This window comes from Lactuca sativa, chromosome 1, assembly GCF_002870075.4.
Source record: "Lactuca sativa cultivar Salinas chromosome 1, Lsat_Salinas_v11, whole genome shotgun sequence".
In the NCBI taxonomy this organism is placed as follows: domain Eukaryota; kingdom Viridiplantae; phylum Streptophyta; class Magnoliopsida; order Asterales; family Asteraceae; genus Lactuca; species Lactuca sativa.
In genome coordinates this window covers 202,259,425-202,284,390 of record NC_056623.2, presented here as the reverse complement: position 1 = coordinate 202,284,390, position 24,966 = coordinate 202,259,425, and the positions used below count along the sequence as shown (strand labels likewise).

The window sequence follows — 24,966 nt, the reverse complement described above, 5'->3', positions numbered from 1 at the left end:
ATTTGACTCGGCCGTTCCACCAAGTCAAGGGTTTATCGGTGAACGTGCAGGTGGTGAACTTTACTTTGTCAGATTCGGAGCAGGCACATATTTCGAAAATAGATTCAATTTTCTCGAACCATCGAGTTAGGGTTATGATATCTCCAATGCCGTCAAAAGATGTGGGTTTCACGTTCATAAAATCCTTGTAGGAACACTCCTTCCGGTGTCCTTAGCTACCTTCCTGGTTTTGGGGCTGAGTACCACCTCCTGGACCGCCTGAACCACCGGGGTTCATTTGTGACATAGCGACAGCCACAGCAGCAGCAACAGCTGCTTGGAACATGGCGGGATCAAATTGAGGAGGAGGTGGTGGAGGAGGAGGATTGTTGTTCTTTGAGCTAGGTCTTTTCCTTGGAGGCATCTTGATCTAAAATGATCAAGAAAGAGAGGATTATAAGTCCTCTGAATTTAATCAAGAGATATGGAACAAGAGATATCTCATTATGACATATATAAAGTCCTATTAAGCGATAAAACAGGAAAGAGCTATCAAAGCAGGTAAACTATCGGTAAAGACGGAATGAGTAGCAACACTCGGAATGAATTTCTACAACGTATGCGGTTTCGGCTAAAATACTCCCATAGTATTTTATGTTTCGCTGTGACGACAACTCGTTGTTTGGGTATTAGGTAAGTTTTAGGCATGTTGTATACCATAGTCACTCCCAAGCACATGTTGGCCGTGTCTCGAATGAATATAGTTGATCAGGCTATATTGAACCTAGACACGACTACATAACTGCCCAGGTTTAACCGCAGCGTACAACACCCAAATACTTATGTTTTGTTCTACTCGAGGTTACAGATTTCGGCGGTTAGGTATACTTGTATACTTTTGAAAAATACTTACATTTTAAACTATACTTTTAGTTTAGAGCACTTCGGCCCCTTTACTATTTATAGTCTTTTACCATGTAAGGTTTGGTATACTAGTTCACTATAAACAAGGGCTCCGATACCAATCTGTCACACCCCGAAACCGATGGCGGAAACGTTCCGGGGAGGAGGACGTCATGTAGTATCACAACCAATATACATAGTAAGCGTAGTAACACAACCATTACATTACATAGAAGTATTTACATTTGTTTGAAAACAAAGTTATACATGTTTATATGTACATCCCAAAATGAACAAAAGTTAAGACATGACATCTAAACGCTCCGTCTTCTCCAAAAGATCATGTAGTACCTGTCTAATACGGACCTGAGAATACAAGCAGTTTGAAAATCAGCATAAAGCTGGTGAGTTCATAAGCGATTTGTTTTCTGAAAATGAACAAGTTTCCTTTGGTTCCCTGAAAAAGTTGTTATCCAAGAAAACCCCATATTTTCTTATAAGAAAAGTATAGTTATCCAATTTTATACAGTCTGGTTAAGAATAGTTATGTTATCCCAGGAAAAACCCTTGTTTTCCTAAAAGTTGGTTGCCAGTCTGGAATGAAATATACAAGTATCTACCATATTTGCAGTGTTAAGAGAAGTATTCTAAAAACCTGGTTATCCTTGTAAAGTGCATTAGCTTTAACACGTATATAAAACTAATAAGTAGGAAGTAAACCAATTACTAGGTTCATTATTACTAACAAGTAAATCTCTGTTATCTAAATTGCGAGTTCCATAACCATACGATATACTAGATATGGCAATAAGAAGTCCAATATCATTTTATGACTTTTGTCACCCTTGGACCTTTCAGTCCGACTGTAGCTAGCAGTCAGGTGCGGGGTAGTCAGCCCCGTATAGATCTATACACTCAAGTCACGTTCTCCCCCCAGGAGATTCTGGTTACAAGGGCGGTCCTCCACTCGCGTATCTCTGTGGAGTGTTTCAGAGGACGTGTCTCCAATTTTTAAGAATAAAAAATTTACAAGTAATAATGTGGAAAACCCTATTACAAGAAGGGTGGTCCTCCACTCGCGCATCTCTGTGGAGTGTTACCGAGGACGAATCAAAAGTACTAAGCTAATGCTTTTAACAGTAATGACATGGAAAATCATTTGTGAAATGTAAAATATGACATTTTATAACAAGTTTCACAAATAGTTTGAAAACTAACTCTGCAAGTTAAACAGTTGGTTATTACGGATTCCAGTGTTAAAAGCATACGAAATATGAAACATTTCAAATGAATTAATGAGTTTGAGTACACGATATTCTTGTACTTTTGCTTGTATTCCCCCCCCCTGAAATCATTGAAAACACGGAAAAAGGTGTAGGGGTATGAACTCACCAGTCGAGAAATGTGTCCGGTAGGATGCTAAGTGTCAGTTCGGGGCTTGAAAACACGCGAGGTTCCTATGTAATATGAAGAGATACATAATTGTATCTAATTTGACCTTGAAATACTAGTTAGATAAGAATATACACTCCAAGGCACGAAAACACTTCATTTCAAGTGTTAGGAGCGATTCGGGTAGCATCTAAGGATCTGTAGGGCCTAGATAAGGAGTTTACTCTTCAAGAGTAAGCCCTTAGGGGAGTTTATGGTCCAAAGACCATATCCCCATGAGTTTACGGCCGTAAACTCATGGGTGGTGTGCTTTTGGATGTTTAAAGGTCTTACAATGCACAAAGGAAGGTTCTAGGGTTGATTCCATGGCTTAGGAAGTGATCGGGACTTGAATTGACCTTGGAAAAGGAGTTTACGGTTCTTGAATGGCACTTGGGGAGTTTACTACCGTAAACACATGATTTTACGGCAGTAAACTCATGTTTGTCCATGAATCATGTGCTTTGGTGGTTGTAGGTTAAGCATACAAGGTTCTAGATCCAAATCTAAGTCATATAAGGTGTTAAGGGCACTTAAACACCCCATTGAAGGTGTTTACAGTTTTGGGAGACCTTCCCAAACCGTAAACTCAAGTGTGACACATTTGTATATGTTTCCGTGCATCTCATGAAGGAATATAAGGTTCTAGAGATTCATGGAAGCTTTTGGAGGTGTTTAAGGGGCAATTTAACACCTTAAAAGGTGTTTATGGTCTTTGAAGATGTTTTTATGGTCCAAGAATGTTCTTGGGCCGTAAACTCATGTTTACTACCCAAATCATGTGATTTTGGTGTTCAAATCTCGTACATGAAAGACCTTAAGCCATATCTAAGCACTAGAAGGGACTTGGAAGGGGTTTGGGGCTTCAAAACCCCTTTAAGGGAGTTTATGGTTTTGGGAGATGTTCCCAAACCGTAAACACAAGTTTTTGATGGTTTTGGGTAGTTTAAACATAGATTTGCATGCCAAACAAGCTTAGAAACATGATAGGATAGATTACTTACCAATTTGAAGCTTGAAAGTGGTGTTTTTGGCTCAAACTCGAGTTTTAGAGAGAGAGTAGAGAGAGAAAGTTTTGAGAGTGGGTAAAAAATCATCAAAGATGACCACTGAACCTTTAAATAGGGGTTGGGTTTGAGACCCGGTGGAAATCTACCCGATACTGACGTTAAACGGGGTTTAAAATTTTACCCGATTAATTTGCCGTAATTACGACTTAGTCGTAAATAAATTTTTTCCAAATAAATAACGAGGGTATTTTTACGCGTTTTCAATGGGTTTGGACACTCACGAGGTCATAATAAAAGTCCCACTTTAATTAATTTAAACCAAAAGCTAACGGAAAAATTGGAATACGAACGGTTTTATTAACGGGAACGATTTATTGTGACGGAATAAATTACGGGTTGTCACACTATATATGTTTGTATTTAAGCCACAATTAACATCATTAAACAAATGCATGATATACTAAACATCGTACATACATATGGTGTGTATGTAAATGTGTGTACTTATTTATATTTGTGTTTAGAAAATAACTTGGATTTAAATAAATAAATAAATAAATAACTTCTAAACAAGTAATGGGTTCTAATGGTCCATACGTTTGTATATAAGTTTATTTTATGTATAACTAGGTCAAAACAAGGCTATCTAAGTATAATTAACGTGTGAAAAAAATGAAACGAAAAAACAACATTTGATCTTTGAAAAATAGAAAAATAAAAGAAGACCGTTGGTAATCTGTAGGTAAATACCTACGGATTGCTTACACATAAAGGTAATCTGTAGGTAATCCGTAGGTATTTACCTACAGATTAACTACGATATTTTTTTTATTTTTCAATTTTCATAGGTCAAATATCGTTTTTTACGTTTCGTTTTTTTCACAACTTAATTATACTTTGATTGCTTTGTGTTGGGGCTTATTATGTTGCGTCTTGGGCTTTTTGTATTATATCCGGATTGGGCCTGTTCATCCGTGATTTTCTCGTAGGGTTACACTATATATATGCATGCATATGTGCAATATATTTTAACATCTTTTATTACGTTTGATTATTTGTAACCCTAAAACACCTCTACAGTCGAAGTTCTTAGTCAAGCTCTACTGAGGTGTTGAAGCATTAATCATTCAACATATTCAAGCCATATTCGTGTTTATATTTATGTTAATTATTTTCATGCATAGAATCAATCGATCCTAAAGAACTACATTCTAACAATTGGTATCAGAGCAGGAGAATGTGTGATCAATACACATTCCTTCTGTGTTCAGGATTCATTAGGGTTTCCGCTTTTATCGTATAAATAAGAAGTCGTCTTCTTTGTTTCGACGACAACTAAATTTTAGATAAAATCCTAATCTCAAGTTTACAGGTTTGATTCTAGCAGCTCACCATGTCTCACGATGATTCGCAAACAAACCCAATCAACATCTCAAACAGCATTGGATCTACAACCAGGATACCCATTCTCTACACTCAAGACTACGAAGTATGGGCACATCACTTCGAAGACTACGTGGTTGGATCTGAAGATAATGGCTATCTGATCTGGGAAGCTTTCACACTTGGGCCGTTTGTTCACTCAGGAACGAACACTACTGTCAAATCCCAAAAGGAATATAACAAGCTGGTAGCGGATGTAGACAAGATGCCGCAGTACGAGAAAGACAAATTGCTATGTAATGTGAAAGCCATGAGGATGATCAAATTCGCCTTACAATCTGACACCTTTAGGTTGGTTGGTTCATGCACGACGGCCAAAGAAATCTGGGATAGATTGAAAGAACTATATTCGACCGATGAAGATCTAGAGCACTCCATTCAAACCTTAATACTGTCAGAATTTAGAGTATTTGAACAGAAACCTGACGAAAAGCTTATACAAACTTTCGATTGGTTCAATAATCTCCTAAGTAAGATGATTAAGCATGGAATAGAGAGGAAATTGATTGAGCAAAAAGTGACTTTCATGGATGGGCTCAGACCAGAATGGATGGCTGTTGTTTCTATAGTAAAAGCGCATGAATAGTTGAAGTCTTACTTGCTAGCGAAACTTGTGGGAATACTTAAGTCCCATGAAAGTGTAGTAACCAAAGAAGTGAAAGTGGTTTCTGGTGTAGGATCGCTGGCTCTTGTCTCTAAAGGAAATGGTATTGCAGAAGAAGATGAAGAAGCTGATATGTCGGAGTGTGACCTCACAAGCGAGGAGTATGCTATGATGGTCACCAATCCAAAGAAGTTCGCAAGGAGAAAATTTCCTATCAACATGAACCGAAACTGGCAGGGAAGTTATAGCTCTGAGAAAGTGAAGGATGAAGCAAAGATCTCCTCTCAAAAGGATGAAGAAAAGAAGGAGAGCAAGCTTGCAGGAGACTCAGGATACAACTGCAATTACTGCCACGACAAGAACCACTTTGCCAAAGATTGCATGCTAAGGAAATTGGCTGAGAAAAGAGACGGAGAAGATGATGAAGCATACTATATACGCAAGTTGGAGGAGATCAAGAAAAAGAAAGCAACTAACAGTTCTATGAATGCTTTGATTGTGCAGGAGAATCTAGATAAACATGAGTTCGGTGGCGTCGAAGTTTGGTCAACCGATTCTGAAGACGAAGAGGTGAGAAAGCATAATCATTGAAAGGCTTGTGTGGCAAAGGAAGTAGGTTCGGATGGAAAGTGCTTGATCGTCTCGGCCAGTTCATCAACCGAAAGTGCAAGCGAGGAACTGAATATGACTGAAAACAAATGTTTTGCAGCAAAGCCAGTAAGTGAGCAGATCAACGACTGCGATCGGTTGATCAAAAAGGTACAATCCATCCTTGAATCACTTAAAGTTCCATTGACAGATTATGAAGAAGAATTAAATGAATTAAAATTTAAATTTTCTAACTTAAGTGGTAGTCTCATGCAAACTCGCTTAGCGAATTCTAACCTAACCGACCAACTCAATAGGGTGTCTTCAAAGAGTGAGGAGAGAAGGATGTGGATTGAGATGAAGGAGGCAGAGTTAATTAGAGCTAGGGATGAAAGTTTTTATTTGCAAAAAGACAATTTGAAGTTTTTCAAACAAAGAAATGTTTTTTGTTTAATTGCTAAGCGTTTATATACAAATATTGCTCAGTTACATTTAAGTTGTGAGATAGGAGAGAATATTCACAAAATGATTTTGCCCTTTCTTGAATTTAAGGAAGACGAGATCATAGCAGAATGTGAATCAGAAGTGTCATCAGATGAAACATCCGTGTCTTACAAAATTGGACTGGACAAAATAGAAACATTCATTGATTCTAAGGAACATAAGTGTAATCTAAAAGATATTTTAGATGAAAATGATAAATTGAGAATAAAGTCAGACACTTTAAAATCATTTGACATGTCCAATGCCAAATTGAACTCCGAAAATAGAATGAACCTACATACTACATCTGAATTTGATGAAGAAAGCGGGATGAGTGAAATCTTGGTAGAAGATGTTATTGATTGCTCTGAGTTTGTAAAAAAGTGAAACTGAGAATGAGAAACCCCTCATTTCACAAAATTCGGTTGAATTTGTTCACATGTCAAAAGACAAGCCACAAAAACTCAAGGAAAAGGATGTGGTTTATTGAAAAGGATGTGGTTTATCAAAAGGTTCAAACTGTGCCGAATCAGGTATATGCAGCTAAAGGAGTCACTTCTAGAGAAACAGTAGAACTAAGAGTCTTGGTGGAAAAAGACAATGCAGAAGGGTGCGAAGATTTCTTCTGGTCTGCCCCTATTGACAGCGCAAATGAAACCAAAGGCTTGTCTGAGCAAACTTCATGGAGGGTTAAAGGAAGATACGTCGCTGAAGCCATCAACAAACCCTCAAGCTTCGACAAACCAAGCACAAGTGTAACTAAAGAGATTCCTGAAGAACCAAAGAAAGAATCGAAAGTTATAAACAAAAAAACCAAAACTCAAAGAGAGAAGCCAAAGGCCAGCTTCAATATACATAAATCAAAAAAGGAACTAGCTGAACAGAAACGCTTAAGAAATCAAAGATATTCAAAGAATCTGAATGAGCAAAAGAGTTACTGGCATTCCCAAAATCCCAACTATGTTCCTCCTAAGAAGGTCTCAACGGACAAAGGAAAGGAAAAAGTAAAGGAAAATTTCAGCCCAAGTTCTTACTATTCCAAGTCTAAGAACCGAAATTCAAGTTTCGGTCCGAACATCGCTCAGAACCAAAAGTCCACTTTCGGTCCGCAGACTAGTTTCGGTCCTAAGTCCACTTTCGGTCCCCCGACTAGTTCTAAACCCAACTTCTATACCCGGTCAAGTTTCGGTTCCACCAAGTCCCAATGCAAAGCATTTTCTAGGGAAGCCATCAAAGGAAAAGGAAATATAACATCAGTTCCTAAACTTCAAAATGAGAAATCATCAACTAACCCTAGGATACAAATGCAATCTAACAAGCAATGCAATACACTAAAATTTAAACAAGATCATACTAAAATCAAGGTGTATACCATTAAAAGGAAAGATCAAACCACTTTGATAAAAAGAACATATTTGGTTGATATTTCTACTACAATTCCTTTTTCTCTGAAAAACGCACCAGGACCCAAGAGACTTTGGGTTCCTAAATCTGCTTAAATTTGCAGGTAATCAGTGACGAGCAGTTCGATGATGAATGCTATATCGAAAGTGGCTGCTCACGTCACATGACAGGGAGGAAGGAAGAGTTGAGGGAGTTTCGGTCCCTGAAAGATGGTGGGTATGTTAAGTATGGAAATAATTCCTATGGTACAATCAAGGGATATGGCATGAAAACAAATGGAGAATTCTCGATTCGAAAAGTGGCTTATGTAGAAGGATTACAACATAACCTCATAAGTGTGTCTCAACTAGTTGTAGGAACAGGTCTGAAAGTGTCATTTGATGATGAAGGATCTTAAATAATTGAAAAACAATCCAAAAAGGTTCTCTTGAAATCAGAGCGAAAGGGAGAGATGTATCCATTAAATCTCAAACCGATACAGGGTAAACCAACAATATGTTTGCTATCAAAGGCAAATAGAGATGAAAGTTGGTTATGGCATCGAAGATTATCACACCTGAATTTCAAATACATAAATAAATTGGTGCTTGGTGATCATGTTAGAGGAATTCCTCTTCTCAGGTTCGACAAGGAACATCTGTGTGTAGCCTGTGAGATGGGTAAACAAAGCAAAAAGATCCATCCTACTAGGATCAATACAAAGATTGTTGAAGCTCTTGAACTATTGCACATTGACTTGTGTGGATCTTCGTCTATCGAAAGCATTGGTGGTAGTAAGTACATACTTGTCATAGTAGATGATTTTTCTCGTTTCACCTGGGTTTTCTTTCTTAAACAGAAATCAGAAGCAACTCCCAAGTTGAAGACATTTATTAAGCAGGTGGAAGTGCAACTGAAAAAGACTGTGAGAAATGTCAGGAGCGACAATGGATTGGAATTCAAGAATAACGACTTTGAGGAATTTCTGGCTGATAAGGGGATCACTCACAACTTTTCATCCCCGTATACACCACAACAGAATAGTATCGTTGAAAGACGAAACCGTTCCTTATGTGAGGCCGCAAGAACCATGCTTTGTTTTGCTTCACTTCCTTTATACTTCTGGGCTGATGCTGTTGCAACTGCATGTTACACTCAAAACCGATCCTTTCTTAATAAACGATTCTCAATCACTCCTTATGAGATTTTAAATAATCGAAAGCCCAATGTCAAATTCTTCCATGTGTTCGGTTCATGGTGTTTCATCCTCAACTCCAAGGAGAACCGAAACAAGTTTGATGTTAAAACTGATGGGGGCTTATTTCTTGGTTATTCACTCTTCTCAAAAGCTTACAAAGTTATGAATAAACGATCTAAAAGGATTGAAGAAACATATTATGTCACCTTTGATGACAATTACATAAAGAAAGTTCAAAGAAACAATAGTCACTTAGGGGAAATTTTTCCTACATCAGGACATGTCTCGGTTCCGATATCCAACTTGTTCGAGGAATACATCCGGTTATTCGATGAACCGAAGAAAGCGGCACACTCAGAGGCAAAAGTAGCAGATAACAAAATTGATAATCTCCAAAAGATTATTGATGATGCGGCAAAGGAAATGACAAGTGAAATTCCCAAATCTGGAGGTGATCAATCCTCTGCTGACTCTCAAATCAACGACTCAACGTTCAAGGGGGAGAGTTCATCAGCACCAAGTGCAACCAAGGTATCTTTCGAGGGGGAGAATTCTATACCGTCCCCATCTAATAAAGGTACATTTGATGGGGAGAATCCAACTCTCTCAAAGGAAGCAAACTTCGATGCTACAATTGGTTTCGCTTCGCCAGTCGAGGGGGAGAAAGAACAGGCAACTAACAAAGGCGAGAGTGATCAATCAGAATTTGAAGAAGAAGTGAATGTTGAATTGGATCCGGCATATGACCCAAATTATCCTCCATTAGTAAAATGGACCAAGAATCAACCTGAAGAACAAATTATTGGTGAATCTTCTAAGAACGTTCTTACTCGTTCTTAGATAAAAGCGAAATAGACTGCATTATTCTCTAAAGTTGAGTTCTGTATGTTTAACTCGTTCATCTCTAAAATCGAACCAAAAGCATTAAATGTTGCACTTGATCATTATGATTGGGTTCAAGAAATGCAAGATGAGCTCCATGAGTTCGAACGTAACCAAGTTTGGAGATTAATTCCCACACCAAAGGATGCTTCTATAGTTGGCTTGAAATGGATCTTTAGAAACAAATTGGACAAAGAAGGGAACGTTATTTGAAACAAGGCTCGGTTGGTGGTAAAAGGATATTGCCTAGAGGAAGGGATAGATTACGAGGAAACTTTAGCTCTTGTGGAAAGGTTGGAATCAGTTAGAATCTTCCTAGCATATGTTGCCCATAAAAACTTTGAAGTCTTCCAAATGGACGTCAAATGTGCTTTCTTAAATGGAGAACTAGAAGAAACAGTGTATGTTGAACAAACTCCCGGATTCATGAATGAGAAATATCCTGATCATTGCTATGTGCTGGATAAAGCAGTTTATGGTTTAAAGCAAGCACCGAGAGCCTGGTATGAAACCCTAACTCGTTTTCTAAAATTGTCAAAATTTAAGCAAGGTTCGGTTGACCCTACCTTCTTCCGAAAGAAAGAAGGCGAACATATAATGATAGTTCAAATTTATGTTGATGATATCATCTTCGGCTCTACGAATCCTAGCTTAACAACTGAATTCAGAAAGTTGATGGAGACTAAATTTGAAATGAGTGCAATGGGTCCAATTAATTTTTTCCGTGGTTTAAATGTTAGACAGGGTCCAGAAGGCATCTTTATCAACCAGGAGGCATACATAAAGAATCTGTGAACAAAATTTGGCATGATAGGTGACTCTAAAGTAAAGGTTCCTATGGAATTTGACACTAAGTTAACACCGTCTCTGGAGAAACTTGCTGTTGACATTACGCTTTATCGACAAATGATAGGGTCCCTTATGTATCTAACAGCTAGTAGACCAGACATTATGTTTTCTATTTGCTATTGTGCTAGGTTTCAAGCTAATCCAAGAGAACCTCACATGGTGGCTGTAAAGAACATCTTTCGTTATCTAAAGCAAACTTCATCTCTCTGTCTCTGGTATCCCTCCAAATCAGGATTCTTTATTCAAGCTTTTTCTAATGCTGATCTTGGAGGGTGTGGACTAGACCGAAAGAGCACCACAGGTGGATGCCAATTTCTTGACGGAAAACTTGTTAGCTGGTAGTCTAGAAAGCAAACATGTGTGTCACTTTCTACAGCAGAAGTCGAATACATAGCTGCAGCTTCTTGTACTTCTCAGGTTATATGGATTCAAAGTCAACTAAGAGATTACGGACTGAACATGAAGAAGATTCCCCTCTATTTGTGATTCAGAAAGTGCAATAAGGATTTGTCAAAATCCAGTGCAACATTCCAAAACTAAGCATATTGCACTTAGATATCATTTTATCAAGGATCATGTCGAAGATGGGAACGTGGAAGTACATTTTGTTCGATCCTCTGATCAACTTGCTGATATATTTACCAAGGCATTACTTGAAGCAACTTTTAATAACATTTTGCAAGGTCTGGGTATGATGGAAGCAGAATCAGTATCAAATCCTTAAATCTAGAACTAAAAGTAGAGAGGCAAAATAGAGCAACCGCTCGGTCTATTTTGGCTCTGGAATTTTATACAGCCGAAATGAACCGAACGCTCGGTCTATTTCGGCTATGTAATTTTCTGGAACCGAAATGCACCGATCGCTCGGTCTATTTCGGCTCATTCCATTAAGGAAAGTTTCAGTTGTAAATTTTGTATTTTCTCAATTACTTCTCGTTAAACTACTTTCTGTTTTTATTCTTTTTCAGAAAAATCAAAAATTCCAAAAATATTTTTTACTTTCTGTTTTTATTCATTTTAAGAAAAATCAAAAATTCCAAAAATATTTTTTACTTTCTGTTTTTATTCTTTTTCAGAAAAATCAAAAATTCCAAAAATATTTTTTTCTTCTATTTTTTATTTTCAGAAAAATCATATCATCATTTTTTTTTGTGTTTGTGTGGTGTGTTTGCTTAGGTCACAAGAGTACCAGTACAACATTCTTTGGAGGTAAGGCAGGTACCATTACAAGAACTAGTTAAGGGTCCCTAGAAGCATGCTGCTGCATGTTAACCAAAGCCTCTACGACGTTGAGCAGGCCTTATTGATTCGATCTATACCTATCGTTTCTTCCCAATAAGGTTGTTAACATTAACTCGGTCTAGAGCTACCTTACTCTTCTCATATGAGTTAAGAGTTTTTCTGCTTGGTCATGTTTTTCTTTAGCAGAAGGTACTTTCGGTTCTTTCACCACCTCCTTTATATTCTCCATCTACTTTCGGCTCATCAATGTAACCCTTGAGACTCTCGGTTCTTACCACTGAGGTTTTTGGTTACCCAAAGTCTGTGTTTACGATCTTAGTTATGTATACCACATGCTGAGTGAAACCCAAAATTCAACACCAATAAAGAATAGACGAGCTCTTACTTGTTACCAATTGAAATCTTATTTTTTTTGTGATCTTTTATGCATTTGTCTTAAACCAAGGCTTTTGCTTCCCATAAAGATCTAGTTTATTTTTTTAAAGATTTATATATCTTCTTTAGTCACTGCATAATATAACCGACCTGCTTGTTCAAGAGACCACATTGGTCTCACAAGTACTTCTTCCAACAATTGATCTTATGTTAAGTATTAATGTTCGGTTGAAGATAAGCTACCCTTAAGCCTATATCTTGAAAAAGATGCCTTTCAATGTTTCTCTCCAAACACTTGATCGTATTTTTCGGAAATCCACACAAGCACTTCAAGTCTGTTTTGACCTTGAAGGAAGCGATTCTTGCCCGGAATCACCTGCTTTCTGTCTTTTCTTAAGACATCACGCACATCCCATACACAATTGCTTTATTTCTTTATCATTTGTCACTCTATTGCACGACAATTTTATTTTCCAAAACTCTAGTTGTTGTTGGTTCAAGTCTTGTTTAAACATGGGAGTTCATGTTTCTTGAAGTCACATTGAAGTTCAAAAGACGATTAAGGATAAGCATTTGGCGCGTGAATTTGAACGATCCCTATCCGCACGCATGCTGACATATTTCTAGGAGCACCCAACCTTTCACCTAGCATTTTTTCAGGAGACGTTTTAGTGATCACGTCATTATCATCACAAATTTTTATCTCTCTCCTAGCAACGGTATATAAAGGGTTTCGACGATTCTTTGTCTTTTACCAGTGATAAAGTTTCTCTACTATAGCGGCGCTTTGAACTGTTCCTCTTCCTTCTTTGATCAATAATGGCGACTTCTTCCTCTACACAAGATCAGACTGCTTCTTCGGCATTTCGTTCCATTAAGCCAAATCAAAACATGATCATTGAACTTACTCCCTTCCTCTATGATTCCTATATGTTACAAGTTGTGGAGTGTTTGAAGTATTCTCCGTTGGTTCATGCCCTAACCTAATATGAAGTTGTTCCCATGTCTCTCTTGTCCCAAGTTTACTCTACTACAACCTTCAACATGAACAAAGAACGCATCTACTTTCAAATCCACTCCAAAAAGGCCTCTATTTCCAAAGGGAGGTTTTGTTCTTTACTACATCTTCCAGTGGATTCTTCTGTTATCTCTCCTGATTTCATCAACACTGCTCAGTTATTCTCAATGCTTTATGAAATGGGATATACAGATGTCCTGACCACCATTACAAAGGTCAAGAAGTATTGTCTACCGTCTCAATGGAACGGGCTTCTTACTCTTTTGATTAAAAGCTTGGCAGAACGAAGTGCTGGATCTGATGGCGCCAATAAAGGATTTCTGACCATACTCTATGGTCTTTACAACGGTTTAAATCTAGATTATGGGTCTATAATTTAGTCTCAGTTTGTGCAAAGTCTCAATACTTCAACTGATCATTCCGAAATTTCATGCGGAAGGTTCTGGACCATTATCACAAGGAGGGCTATTGATACTCTGGAAATTTCGGTGATGAAAGATGTCCTTATCGCTTCCATTGCCACGTTTCATACAAAGAAGATCATTCTTTCTGATACAACCAAGTTTCAACATTATGGTTCCATTCCAGAGACCATGTATCGTTGTGTCATTGTCGAAAGTAACGTGATGGCTGAGTATCGGAAAATTCCTTAAATGGAGCCAAGAGTTCTATCTCCGGAACAACAGGCTGCCTTGGATGCAGTTGACAAGCCAGAAAACCAAGGAAAAAGGGTAAAGAAGGAAACGACTGAGAAGGATGAATCTAAGCCTTCCAAATCAAAGAAGCGAAAGTCGGAGAAAGAGAGTTCTTCTAAGCTGAAGAAGGTAAAAAGAATGGCAAGAAAATCCAAGAGTCCGACTCCCCCAGACTCAGGTAACGACGATGATGAAGTAATGGAATCTCGTCAGGAATCTCCAAGAGGTAATACTCCACCCAAATCTCCCACTCCAACCAAATCTCCTTCTCATAAACTTCCAACCCCACCTCCATCACCGAAATCGAAAGTTACAGTTTCGGTTGTTCTTACATCAACCTCTGTTTCAACACCACCAGTTACTTCTATTTCCATTCCTACAACCACTTTCACCACTACAATATCACAAGCACCACCTATGTCTTGTACACCAGTTTCTTCTACACCTATTTCTACAATACCTTTACCTCCTATCATTACCCAAACCACCACCACTACACTTCCTGAACAGACAGTGGAGGTCAACGTATCTAATATGGTGGAAACTACTGACATCCAACCTCCTGTCATCACTAAACCACTTTCACCAACCAACTCAACCGGTTCTGGTGCTACTCTAGGTTGAGACAATGATGAGTATGACTCTACATACTTTAGTCCATATCGGCTTCAATATGATGAAGACAATGATGCTCCTGTCAACCGCCAACATTTGCAGAGCATTCATGAAAAGTTGGATCAGTTACTTGAAGATAACAAAGCTTATGGTGGGGTGGTTCTTAAAGCTTTTGTGGAGACTACCATAGAGCAATATACAAAGGCTATGGATGAATCAACTGATGCAATCAAAGAATCAGATTCTACTTGTAGAAAAGCCTCTGTCGATGTTGCTGAAGTTATTCAAACAATGCAAATCTTTTTGGATTCTTTAAAAGGGTATGCTGATACGAATGCTGCCAGAGTACGTGAATCAGTCGAATCTCTTTCACAGTCTCTACAAGAAGAACAAAAGAAGTTTGCTAATGTTCGTTCCTCCATCCAAGCCAAAAATACTTTCCTTATAAGTTCAGTTTCCTCTCGGCTGGACTCACTTCATGCCGATATTGCCAAAGAGAGTGCTTTGAGAGAAGTAATTGCTCACCAAGCCTCTACCATTGAAGTTCAAAAAGTTCACCTTGCTCAAGTCGAGAAGGAGATTACCTTGTTCAAAACCGAGAGAGCTGTCTTCCGAAGCTGTGCAAGTGATGTCAAGGACAATGTGACCAATCTCCTTGGTGCTCATGATCCAATTCTCACTCCATTAGAAATCATCTTGCTGGCAAACTGCTTCCTGCCCTTGCAATACTTCATGAGATGAAAGGTGTTTCGGAGCCTTTCATTACTCCAAAACAAGGGGGAGAGGGTGGACCACAGAAAGTGACTGCAACAACTGAAACTCTTAAACCAAATATCCCAGTTACAAAAGAACTGAAGGTTAATGTAGCTTCAGGTTCTGGTCCAACAAATAAGCAGAAAAAGATTGTCAATGACAGTGATAGTGATGCAGAAGAAACTATTGCTGAAGCCCTCAAACGGAATAAGAGAGATAAAGATTTGGATGACAATCTGAAAATAATAGAGGAGGCAGAGGAAACAGAGAGGCGTAACAAAGAAGAAGAAGATGTCTTAAAGTGTAAGAAGGCTCTGTTTCCTGAGTGGACTAGAGAGGTGCTAATCAGTCAAGCAATAGAGTCACCAAGTGTTTATTGGTTAGAATCGATTGCTTCTTTTGACTGTGACAATTCAAAGGACTCACAGTTTGATATGCCAATTACAAGGAAGGCATTTACATTCCATTGTTTTGAGTCAACTGTTAAGGTTCCTTTTCCTAGTCCAAAGGTTGACTGAGAGCTTATCGACTTTTACCTAAAGTATGGCCAACCTCAATACCTGACATGGAGTGCACAGAAAATTATAACTGTCAAGGTATTGAAACCGACACCTGCTGGAAGGTTTGTGAACGTGCATTTCAAGATTACTCGAGGGTCTACAAATTCGGTTTCGATGATTTCTTTAGCAGATCTTCCCAATCTCAATCCTCATGATTGGATATTACTATACAACATTCAGGTCACTGCTCCGAAGGAGTATGAACCGATTCTAGAGCACTTAAAAAGAATGTTGGCCTCCTACATCTATGAAGTTGCAACGATGGATCAGGAGATAGCAAAAGTGATGAACAAGAAGCCGACTGCCAAGACTACTCAAAAGCCAGGGGATGTGAACAATATGAAGATAGGGTAAATTGATTCAACACATCTGACTGTGATGTTTACTAAAGGTGAAGCTCACAGGTTTTTGTTTGCTCTGGTAGATAAGCACCTATTTTCTACTGACTGCTTGGAGCACATTATCAACTTGATACATCAGTGCAAGCAAAACTCAGATGCTGACAAGAAAAATTTCACTTATATGCTTTGGTGGTATATTACTTTTCGATACCATCTTTTTGCTATCATCCCGCGGATATTCAAGACGGTGAAGAAGTCTTCGGTTGTTAAACATAGTTAAAGTCTCGGTCCCAAAGACGCAAAGTGGGAGATTGTTGGGGCTTATTATGTTACGTCTTGGGCTTTTTGTATTATATCCCGATTGGGTCTGTCTATCCGTGATTTTCTCGTAGGGTTAGACTATATATATGCATGCATGTGTGCATTATATTTTAACAACTTTTATTACGTTTGATTATTTGTAACCCTAAAACACCTCTACAGTCGAAGTTCTTAGTCGAGCTCTTCTGAGGTGTTGAAGCATTAATCATTCAACATATTCAAGCCATATTAGTGTTTATATTTATGTTCTTAATTATTTACATGCATACAATCAATCGATCCTAAAGAAATATGTTCTAACACTTTGTTTTAACTAATTTATACATAACATTAACTTACAAACAAACATATGTATCATCAGAAACAATTACTATATACAGAATAAACAAAAAAGCTATCTATGTTTGTCTGTAAGTCACAATTAACATAATTAAACAAATACATGATATGCTAAACTTAGTACATACATATGGTGTGTATGTAAATGTGTATACTTATTTCTATTTGTGTTTAGAAAATAACTTGGATTTAAAAAAAAAAAAAAAAAAAAAAAAAACTTCTAAATGAGTAATAGGTTCTCATGGTGCATACGTTTGTATGTAAGTTTATGTTATGTATAACTCGATCAAAACAAAGCAATCAAACTATAATTAAGTTGTTAAAAAAATAAAACGTAAAAAACGACATTTAATCCTTGAAAAATAGAAAAATAAAAAAAGACCGTAGGTAATCTATAGGTAATACCTACGAATTGCCTACAGATAAAGGTAATTTGTAGGTAATCCGTAGGCATTTACCTACAAATTATCTACGGTATTTTTTTATTTTTCAATTTTCAATGGTTAAATATCGTTTTTTTACTTTGATTGATTTTCTTGAACCAATTTATACATAACATAAAGTTACAAACAAACGTATGCATCATTAAAAACCATTACTATTTATATAATAAACAATAGCTATCTATATTTGTCTATAAGCCACAATTAACATCATTTAACAAATACATGATATACTAAACATAGTACATACATATGGTGTGTATGTAAATGTGTGTACTTATTTCTATTTGTGTTTAGAAAATAACTTGGATCTAAATAAATAAATAAATAAATAAATAAAACTTCTAAATGAATAATGAGTTTTAATGGTGCATACGTTTGTATGTAAGTTTATGTTATGTATAACTCGGTCAAACCAAATCAATCAAAGTATAATTAACTTGTGAATAAAATGAAACGAAAAAAACGATATTAGATCCTTGAAAAATAGAAAAATAAAAAAAGACCGTAGATAATCTGTAGGTAGTACTTACGGATTGCCTACAGATAAATGTAGGCAATCCGTAGGTATTGCCTATAGATTACCTACAGTCTTTTTTTATTTTTCAATTTTCAAAGGTAAAATATCGTTTCGTTTTTTTTTCACAACTTAATTATACTTTGATAGCTTTGTTTTAACCAATTTATAGATAACATAAACTTACAAACAAACGTATGCATCATTAAAAACCATTACTATATATATATATATATATATATATATATATATATATATATATATATATATATATATATATAGAATAAAAAAAAAAGCTATCTATGTTTGTCTTTAACCCACAATTAACATCATTAAATAAATACATGATATACTAAACATAGTACATACATATGGTGTGTTTGTAAATGTGTTTACTTATTTCTATTTGTGTTTAGAAAATAACTTGGATTTAAATAAATAAATAAAAAAAAAAAACTTCTAAATGAGTAATGGGATCTAATGATGCATACGGTTGTATGTAAGTTTATATTATGTATAACTCGGTCAAAACAAAGCAATAAAAGTATAATTAACTTGTGAAAAAAATAAAACGAAAAAAACGACATTTGATCTTTGAAAAATAGAAAAATAAAAAAAAGACCGTAGGTAAATACCCAAGGATTGCCTACAAATAAAGTTAATCTGTAAATAATCCGTCGGTATTTACCTACAAATTACCAACAGTATTTTTTTATTTTTCAATTTTCAAAGGTCAAATATCGTTTTTTTTTTGTTTCATTTTTTTTCACAACTTAATTATACTTTGATTTCTTTGTTATATCCAATTTATACATAACATAAACTTACAAACAAACGTATGCATTATTAAAAACCATTACTATATATATAATAACCAAAAAGCTATCTATGTTTGTCTTTAAGCCCCAATTAACATCATTAAACAAATACATGAAATACTAAACATAGTACATGCATATGGTTTGTATGTAAATATGTGTACTTATTTCTATTTGTGTTTAGAAAATAAGTTGCATTTAAATAAATAAATAAATAAAACTTCAAAATGAGTAATGGGTTCCAACGGTGCATACGTTTGTATGTATAGTTATGTTATGTATAACTCTGTCAAAACAAAGCAATAAAAATATAACTAACTTGTGAAAAAAATGAAATGAAAAAACGACATTTGATCCTTGAAAATTGAAAATAAAAAAATACCATACGTAAACTATAGGTAATACCTACGGATTGCCTACAGATAAAGATTACCTACAGATTAGCTACGGTACTTTTTTATTTTTCAATTTTCAAAGGTCAATGAAAGTTTTTTTCGTGTCGTTTTTTACAACTTAATTATAATTTGATTGCTTTGTTTTAACTAATTTATACATAACATAAACTTACAAACAAACATATGCATCATTAAAAACCATTACTATATCTAAAATAAACAAAAAACTATCTATGTTTGTCTTTAAGCCACAATTAAAATCATTAAACAAATACATGATTTAGTAAACATAGTATATACATATGGTGTGTATGTAAATGTGTGTACTTATTTCTAGTTGTGTTTAGAAAATAACTCGGACTTAAATAAATAAATAAATAAAAACTTCTAAATGAGTAATGAGTTCTAATGGTGCATACATTTGTATGTAAGTTTATGTTATGTATAACTCGGTCAAAACAAAGCAATCAACGTATAATTAACTTGTGAAAAAAATAAAACGAAAAAAACAACATTAGATCTTCGAAAAATAGAAAAATAAAAAAATACCGTAGGTATTCTGTAGTTAAATATCGACGGATTGCCTACAGATTAAGGTAATTCGTAGGTATTTACCTACAGATTACCAACGGTATTTTTTAGTTTTCAATTTTCAAAGGTCAATTATCGGTTTTTTCGTTTCGTTTTTTTCACAACTTAATTATACATTGATTTCTTTGTTATAACCAATTTATACATAACATAAACTTAAAAACAAACGTATGCATTATTAAAAAACCATTACTATATATATAATAACCAAAAAGCTATCTATGTTTGTCTTTAAGCCACAATTAACATCATTAAACAAATATATTATATACTAAACATAGTCCATATATATGGTGTGTATGTAAATGTGTGTACTAATTTCTATTTGTGTTTAGAAAATAACTTGGATTTAAATAAATAAATAAAAAAAACTTCTAAATGAGTAATGGGTTCTATTGGTGCATACGTTTGTATGTAAGTTTATGTTATGCATAACTCGGTCAAAACAAATCAATCAAAGTCTAATTAACTTGTGAAAAAAATGAAACGTAAAAACGACATTTGATACTTGAAAAATTGAAAATAAAAAAATACCCTAGGTAATCTGTATGTAAATACCTACGGATTGTCTACAGATAAAGGTAATCTGTAGATAATCCGATTACCTATAGATTACCTCCGATATTTTTTTTATTTTTCAATTTTCAAAGGTCGAATATCGTTTTTTTCGTTTTGTTTTGTTACAACTCAATTAAAAACCATTACTATATCTAAAATAAACAAAAAAACTATTTATACAAAACATAAACTTATAAAGAAACGTATGCATCATTAAAAACCATTACTATATCTAAAATAAACAAAAAACTATTTATGTTTATCTTTAAGCGACAATTAACATCATTAAACAAATACATGATGTAGTAAACATTGTATATACATATGGTGTGTATGTAAATGTGTGTACTTATTTCTATTTGTGTTTAGAAAATAACTTGGATTTAAATAAATAAATAATAGAAAACTTCTAAATGAGTAATGGGTTCTGGTGTGCATACGTTTGTATGTAACTTTATCTTATGTATAACTCGGTCAAAACAGAGCAATCAAAGTATAATTTAGTTGTGAAAAAAATAAAACGAAAAAAAACGACATTAGATCATTGAAAAATAGAAAAAAAAACGTTGGTAATCTGTAGATAATACCTACGAATTGACTACATATAAAGGTAATCAGTAGGTAATCCGTATGTATTTAACTACACATTACCTACAGTATTTTATTATTTTTTAATTTTCACAAGTCAAATATCGTTTTTTTCGTTTCGTTTTTTTTTCACAACTTAATTATATTTTGATTGCTTTGTTTTTACTAATTTATTCATAACATAAACTTACACAAAAATGTATGCATCATTAAAAACCATTACTATATCTAAAATAAACAAAAAAGTATCTATGTTTGTCTTTAAGCCATAATTAACATCATTAAATAAATACATGATGTCCTAAACATAGTACGTACATATGTTGTGTATGTAAATGTGTGTACTTATTTCTATTTGTGCTTAGAAAATAACTTGGATTAAAAAAAACAAAAAGAAACTTTTAAATGAATAATAGGTTCTAATGGTGCATACGTTTGTATGTAAGTTTACGTTATGTATAACTCGGTCAAAACAAAGCAATCAAAGTATATTTAAATTTTGAAAAAAATAAAACAAAAAAAACAAAATTTGATCATTGAAGAATAGAAAAATAAAAAAAAGACCGTAGGTAGTCTGTAGTTAATACCTACGAATTGCCTGTAGATAAAGGTAATCTGTAGCTAATCCGTAGGTAGTATGTAGTTAATACCTACGAATTTCAATTTTAAAGGTCAAATATTGTTTTTTTCGTTTCGTTTTTTTCACAACTTAATTACACTTTGATTGCTTTGTTTTAACCAATTTATACATAACATAAACTTACAAACAAACGTATGCATCATTAAAAACCATTACTATATATAATAAACAAAAAGCTATCTATGTTTGTCTTTAAGCCACAATTAACATCATTAAACAAATACATGATATACTAAACATAGTACATGATATATTAAACATAATACATACATATGATGTGTATGTAAATGAGTGTAGTTATTTCTATTTATGTTTAGAAAATAACTTGGATTTAAAAAAAAAACACTTCTAAATGAGTTATAGGTTCTAATGGTGCATACGTTTGTATGTAAGTTTATGTTATGTATAACTCGGTCAAAACAGAGCAATTAAAGTATAATTAAGTGCTGAAAAAAAAAAACGACATTAGATCCTTGAAAAATAGAAAAATAAAAAATGACCGTAGGTAATCTGTAAGTGAATACCTACGGATTGCCTACAGATAAAGGTAACCTGTAGGTAATCGGTAGTTATTTATCTACAGATTACCTACAGATTACCTACGGTATTTTTTTATTTTTGAATTTTCAAAGGTCAAATATTGTTTTTTTTCACAACATAATTATACTTTGATTGCGTTGTTTTAACCAATTTATACAAAACATAAACTTACAAACAAATGCATGCATCATTAAAAACTATTACTATATATATAATAAACAAAAAGCTATATATGTTTTTCTTTAAGCCACAAATAACATCATTAAACAAATACACAATATACTAAACATAGTACATACATATGGTGTGTTTGTAAATGTGTGTATTTATTTCTATTTGTGTTTAGAAAATAACTTGGATTTAAATAAATAAAGAAAAAAAACTTCTACATGAGTAATGGGTTCTAATGGTGCATACAAACGTTTGTATGTAAGTTTATGTTATGTATAACTCGGTCGAAACAGAGCAATCAAAGAATAAGTTAGTTGTGAAAAAAAATTAAACTAAAAAAACGACATTAGATCATTGAAAAATTGTAACACCCCGAGATTCAGGTGCATTTCTTTCACCCTTATTCTTTGTCAATTGGTCATGATTGGTCCTTGAGTGGAGGAAACCTTGCAAGTGAGTACGCTGGGCGTACTCATGCACTTATTTTGGACGCGGAGTCGCTTGGTACATTGGGCGTACCCATCGTTACGTCGGGCGTACCCGGCCCAGATGCAAAACCATATTAAGACTTGTGCACTATTTAAAGGATGCTAAGGCTCATTCCTAAGCCTCCGTATCAGTGAGTAAAACCCTAAGAGAGAGCCTTCCGTCATCCTTAGTGAGTGCGTGTGTTCTTGGAGCTAATAGTGCCTTGGTGTGTTATTGAAGAAGGAAGAAAGAAGCTTGTGGAGACTAAAAGCTTGAAGTGTAAGCTTGGATCTGAGATCTACAGAGAAAGGAGCTGCATTTAGAGGTATAAAGTTCAAAACTTTCCTCTTCTTTTTAGTTGTGGTTGCATGTGCCATTTCTAGGGTTAAAAACCCCAAAGGTGGAGACTTTATGAGTGTAAGGTGCTCCATGGTCCAAGATCTATCCCTTTTCTGTAGTATTTTTCTCAAGATCCATAAAGTCCCCATTTTGGTCGATGATATGAGGTCATGCTTAAGTTCTACGCCTTCTAGGGTTAGAGAATGAGATGTTTTGGGTGCTAGTGACTTATTCAGCCATGCAAGGGCTTAAGGTCATCGACTTTCTGGTTTTGGAGGGTTAGATATGGTCAGACCTAAAAGTTGGACGTGGGTCTTAACTGTTTAAGACCCCAAGAGCTGAAGGACTGAAACTGGGTATTACGCCGCGCGTAATTCCAGTACGCACAGTGTAGGGGGTGGCATATCCCGATCCTCTGATGTTATCGGTTACGCCCAGCGTACATGTTTGGTACGTGCAGCGTAACCCGAAGGGTTGACTTTTGTTGACTTTTAGGGTTTGGTCAACTTTAGGGTATTTGAGCCATGTGAAGGGTAAAATGGTCTTTTATCCTCATAAGAGTATTAAGAGAAGGGATGGTCTAGCCTTGGGAAATGTGTTGATATCGAGTACTTATTTCATATGATTAGGCGGAGGCTTGGCCTTATCCCACGAAGTCCGAGATTTTCGAGATTTGCGAGTTACCGAGCTACACGAGGTGAGTCTTCTCACTATACGTTACTTATAGTGGTATTTATGTGGACCGGAGGGTCTTAAGTGTTATGTATAAGACTATGTGAATCTATGTTCTACGTGATATTTGTATGCTATATGGTTGTGTAGACCGGACCGGAAGGTCCAACGATACAGACCGGACCAGAGGGTCCAACGATTTAGACCGGGCCGGAGGGTCCAATGAATCTACGGGACTGGAGGGTCCCGCTGAGACACATCGACCGGAAGGTCGTATTATAGCCTCGAGTGGCGTATATGTTGTATGTGGTATTTTGGGGAACTCACTAAGCATTTATGTTTATAGTTGTGTGTTATGTGTTTCAGGTACTAGTGATGAGCGTGGGAAGGCGGCGGCATGATTCGTACACACTTATGGAGTTTATGTTTGAGATTCTGGGGAGATGTTTTGTGATGATAACAAATGATACAATATGTTTTGACAATATTTTATGAGTATGTGTATGTTTTAAAAATGAAAAATTGTTTTCAAAATTTTACGTTGTTAGAAAAATAGAAAAAAAACCATAGGTGTGTAGGTAAATACCTACGAATTGACTACAGATAAAGGTAATCTGTAGCTAATCCGTATGTATTTACCTACACTACTAGAAAATAGACCTTTAATGACGCGCAATTTATGACACGCGGTGATTTATGACACGCAAAAGCACGTGACCTAAAAATAATGTCAGCTCTCTAGAAATTTTAAGGATTTAGAACGCGCAATTTTGCGTGCCCTAGAATAAGTGTTAGAAAAAAAACACGGAGGGCACTAATTATAAAACATGCGTCATCTAAACATGTCGCTTTATATTTTTTAATGAAACGCGCTCTTTAGTAATAAGCGGGAAAAAGAAAAACCCAAAAATTAGAAAAGCCCGCTTTCACTTCCCTCTTTACCTTAGCCCGCTTTCACTTCCCTCTTTACCCTAATCGGCGATACTTCTTTCCCCTTCCCACATCGACCGCTAACTACTTCCCCAATCGTTGACATCGTCGACCTAGCCTCTTACTTCTCCTAATTTCTCTAAGTCTTAGCTAGGGTTTTTTTATTGGAGACGTTGATCGGTGCCATATATTCCCTCGCCAATGATTTCAAAGAGTATTTGGGACTCAAACTTGGTATTTTATCAGCATCATATATTTTGCAATTTCAGAGATGATATAGAAGA

At 35.4% G+C, this 24,966-nt stretch overlaps 2 protein-coding genes across 2 annotated transcripts; both read left to right on the top strand.

Moving 5' to 3' along the window:
• Positions 1-4,971: 4,971 nt before the first annotated feature.
• On the top strand, positions 4,972-6,828 carry LOC128128391 (uncharacterized). The gene is made up of 4 exons (XM_052767235.1): positions 4,972-5,334; positions 5,395-5,796; positions 5,875-5,940; positions 6,445-6,828. The coding sequence occupies exons 1-4, from the start codon at positions 4,972-4,974 to the stop codon at positions 6,826-6,828; spliced, it is 1,215 nt and encodes a 404-aa protein (XP_052623195.1).
• A 7,213-nt stretch (positions 6,829-14,041) lies between these two features.
• Positions 14,042-15,439, top strand: LOC111919857 (pectinesterase inhibitor 10-like). The gene is made up of 2 exons (XM_023915419.1): positions 14,042-14,702; positions 14,766-15,439. Exons 1-2 carry the CDS (start codon positions 14,042-14,044, stop codon positions 15,437-15,439), a joined length of 1,335 nt encoding a protein of 444 aa, XP_023771187.1.
• Positions 15,440-24,966: the final 9,527 nt, after the last annotated feature.

Coding starts and splice junctions, on each gene's coding strand:
- LOC128128391 (XM_052767235.1), top strand. CDS start 4,972: ATGCCGCAGTACGAGAAAGACAAATTGCTATGTAATGTGAAAGCCATG. Junction 5,335..5,394: donor GGATGGCTGTTGTTTCTATA/GTAAAAGCGCAT, acceptor GGAATACTTAAG/TCCCATGAAAGTGTAGTAAC. Junction 5,797..5,874: donor GAGACGGAGAAGATGATGAA/GCATACTATATA, acceptor TTGATTGTGCAG/GAGAATCTAGATAAACATGA.
- LOC111919857 (XM_023915419.1), top strand. CDS start 14,042: ATGGAGCCAAGAGTTCTATCTCCGGAACAACAGGCTGCCTTGGATGCA. Junction 14,703..14,765: donor CGGTTCTGGTGCTACTCTAG/GTTGAGACAATG, acceptor AATATGATGAAG/ACAATGATGCTCCTGTCAAC.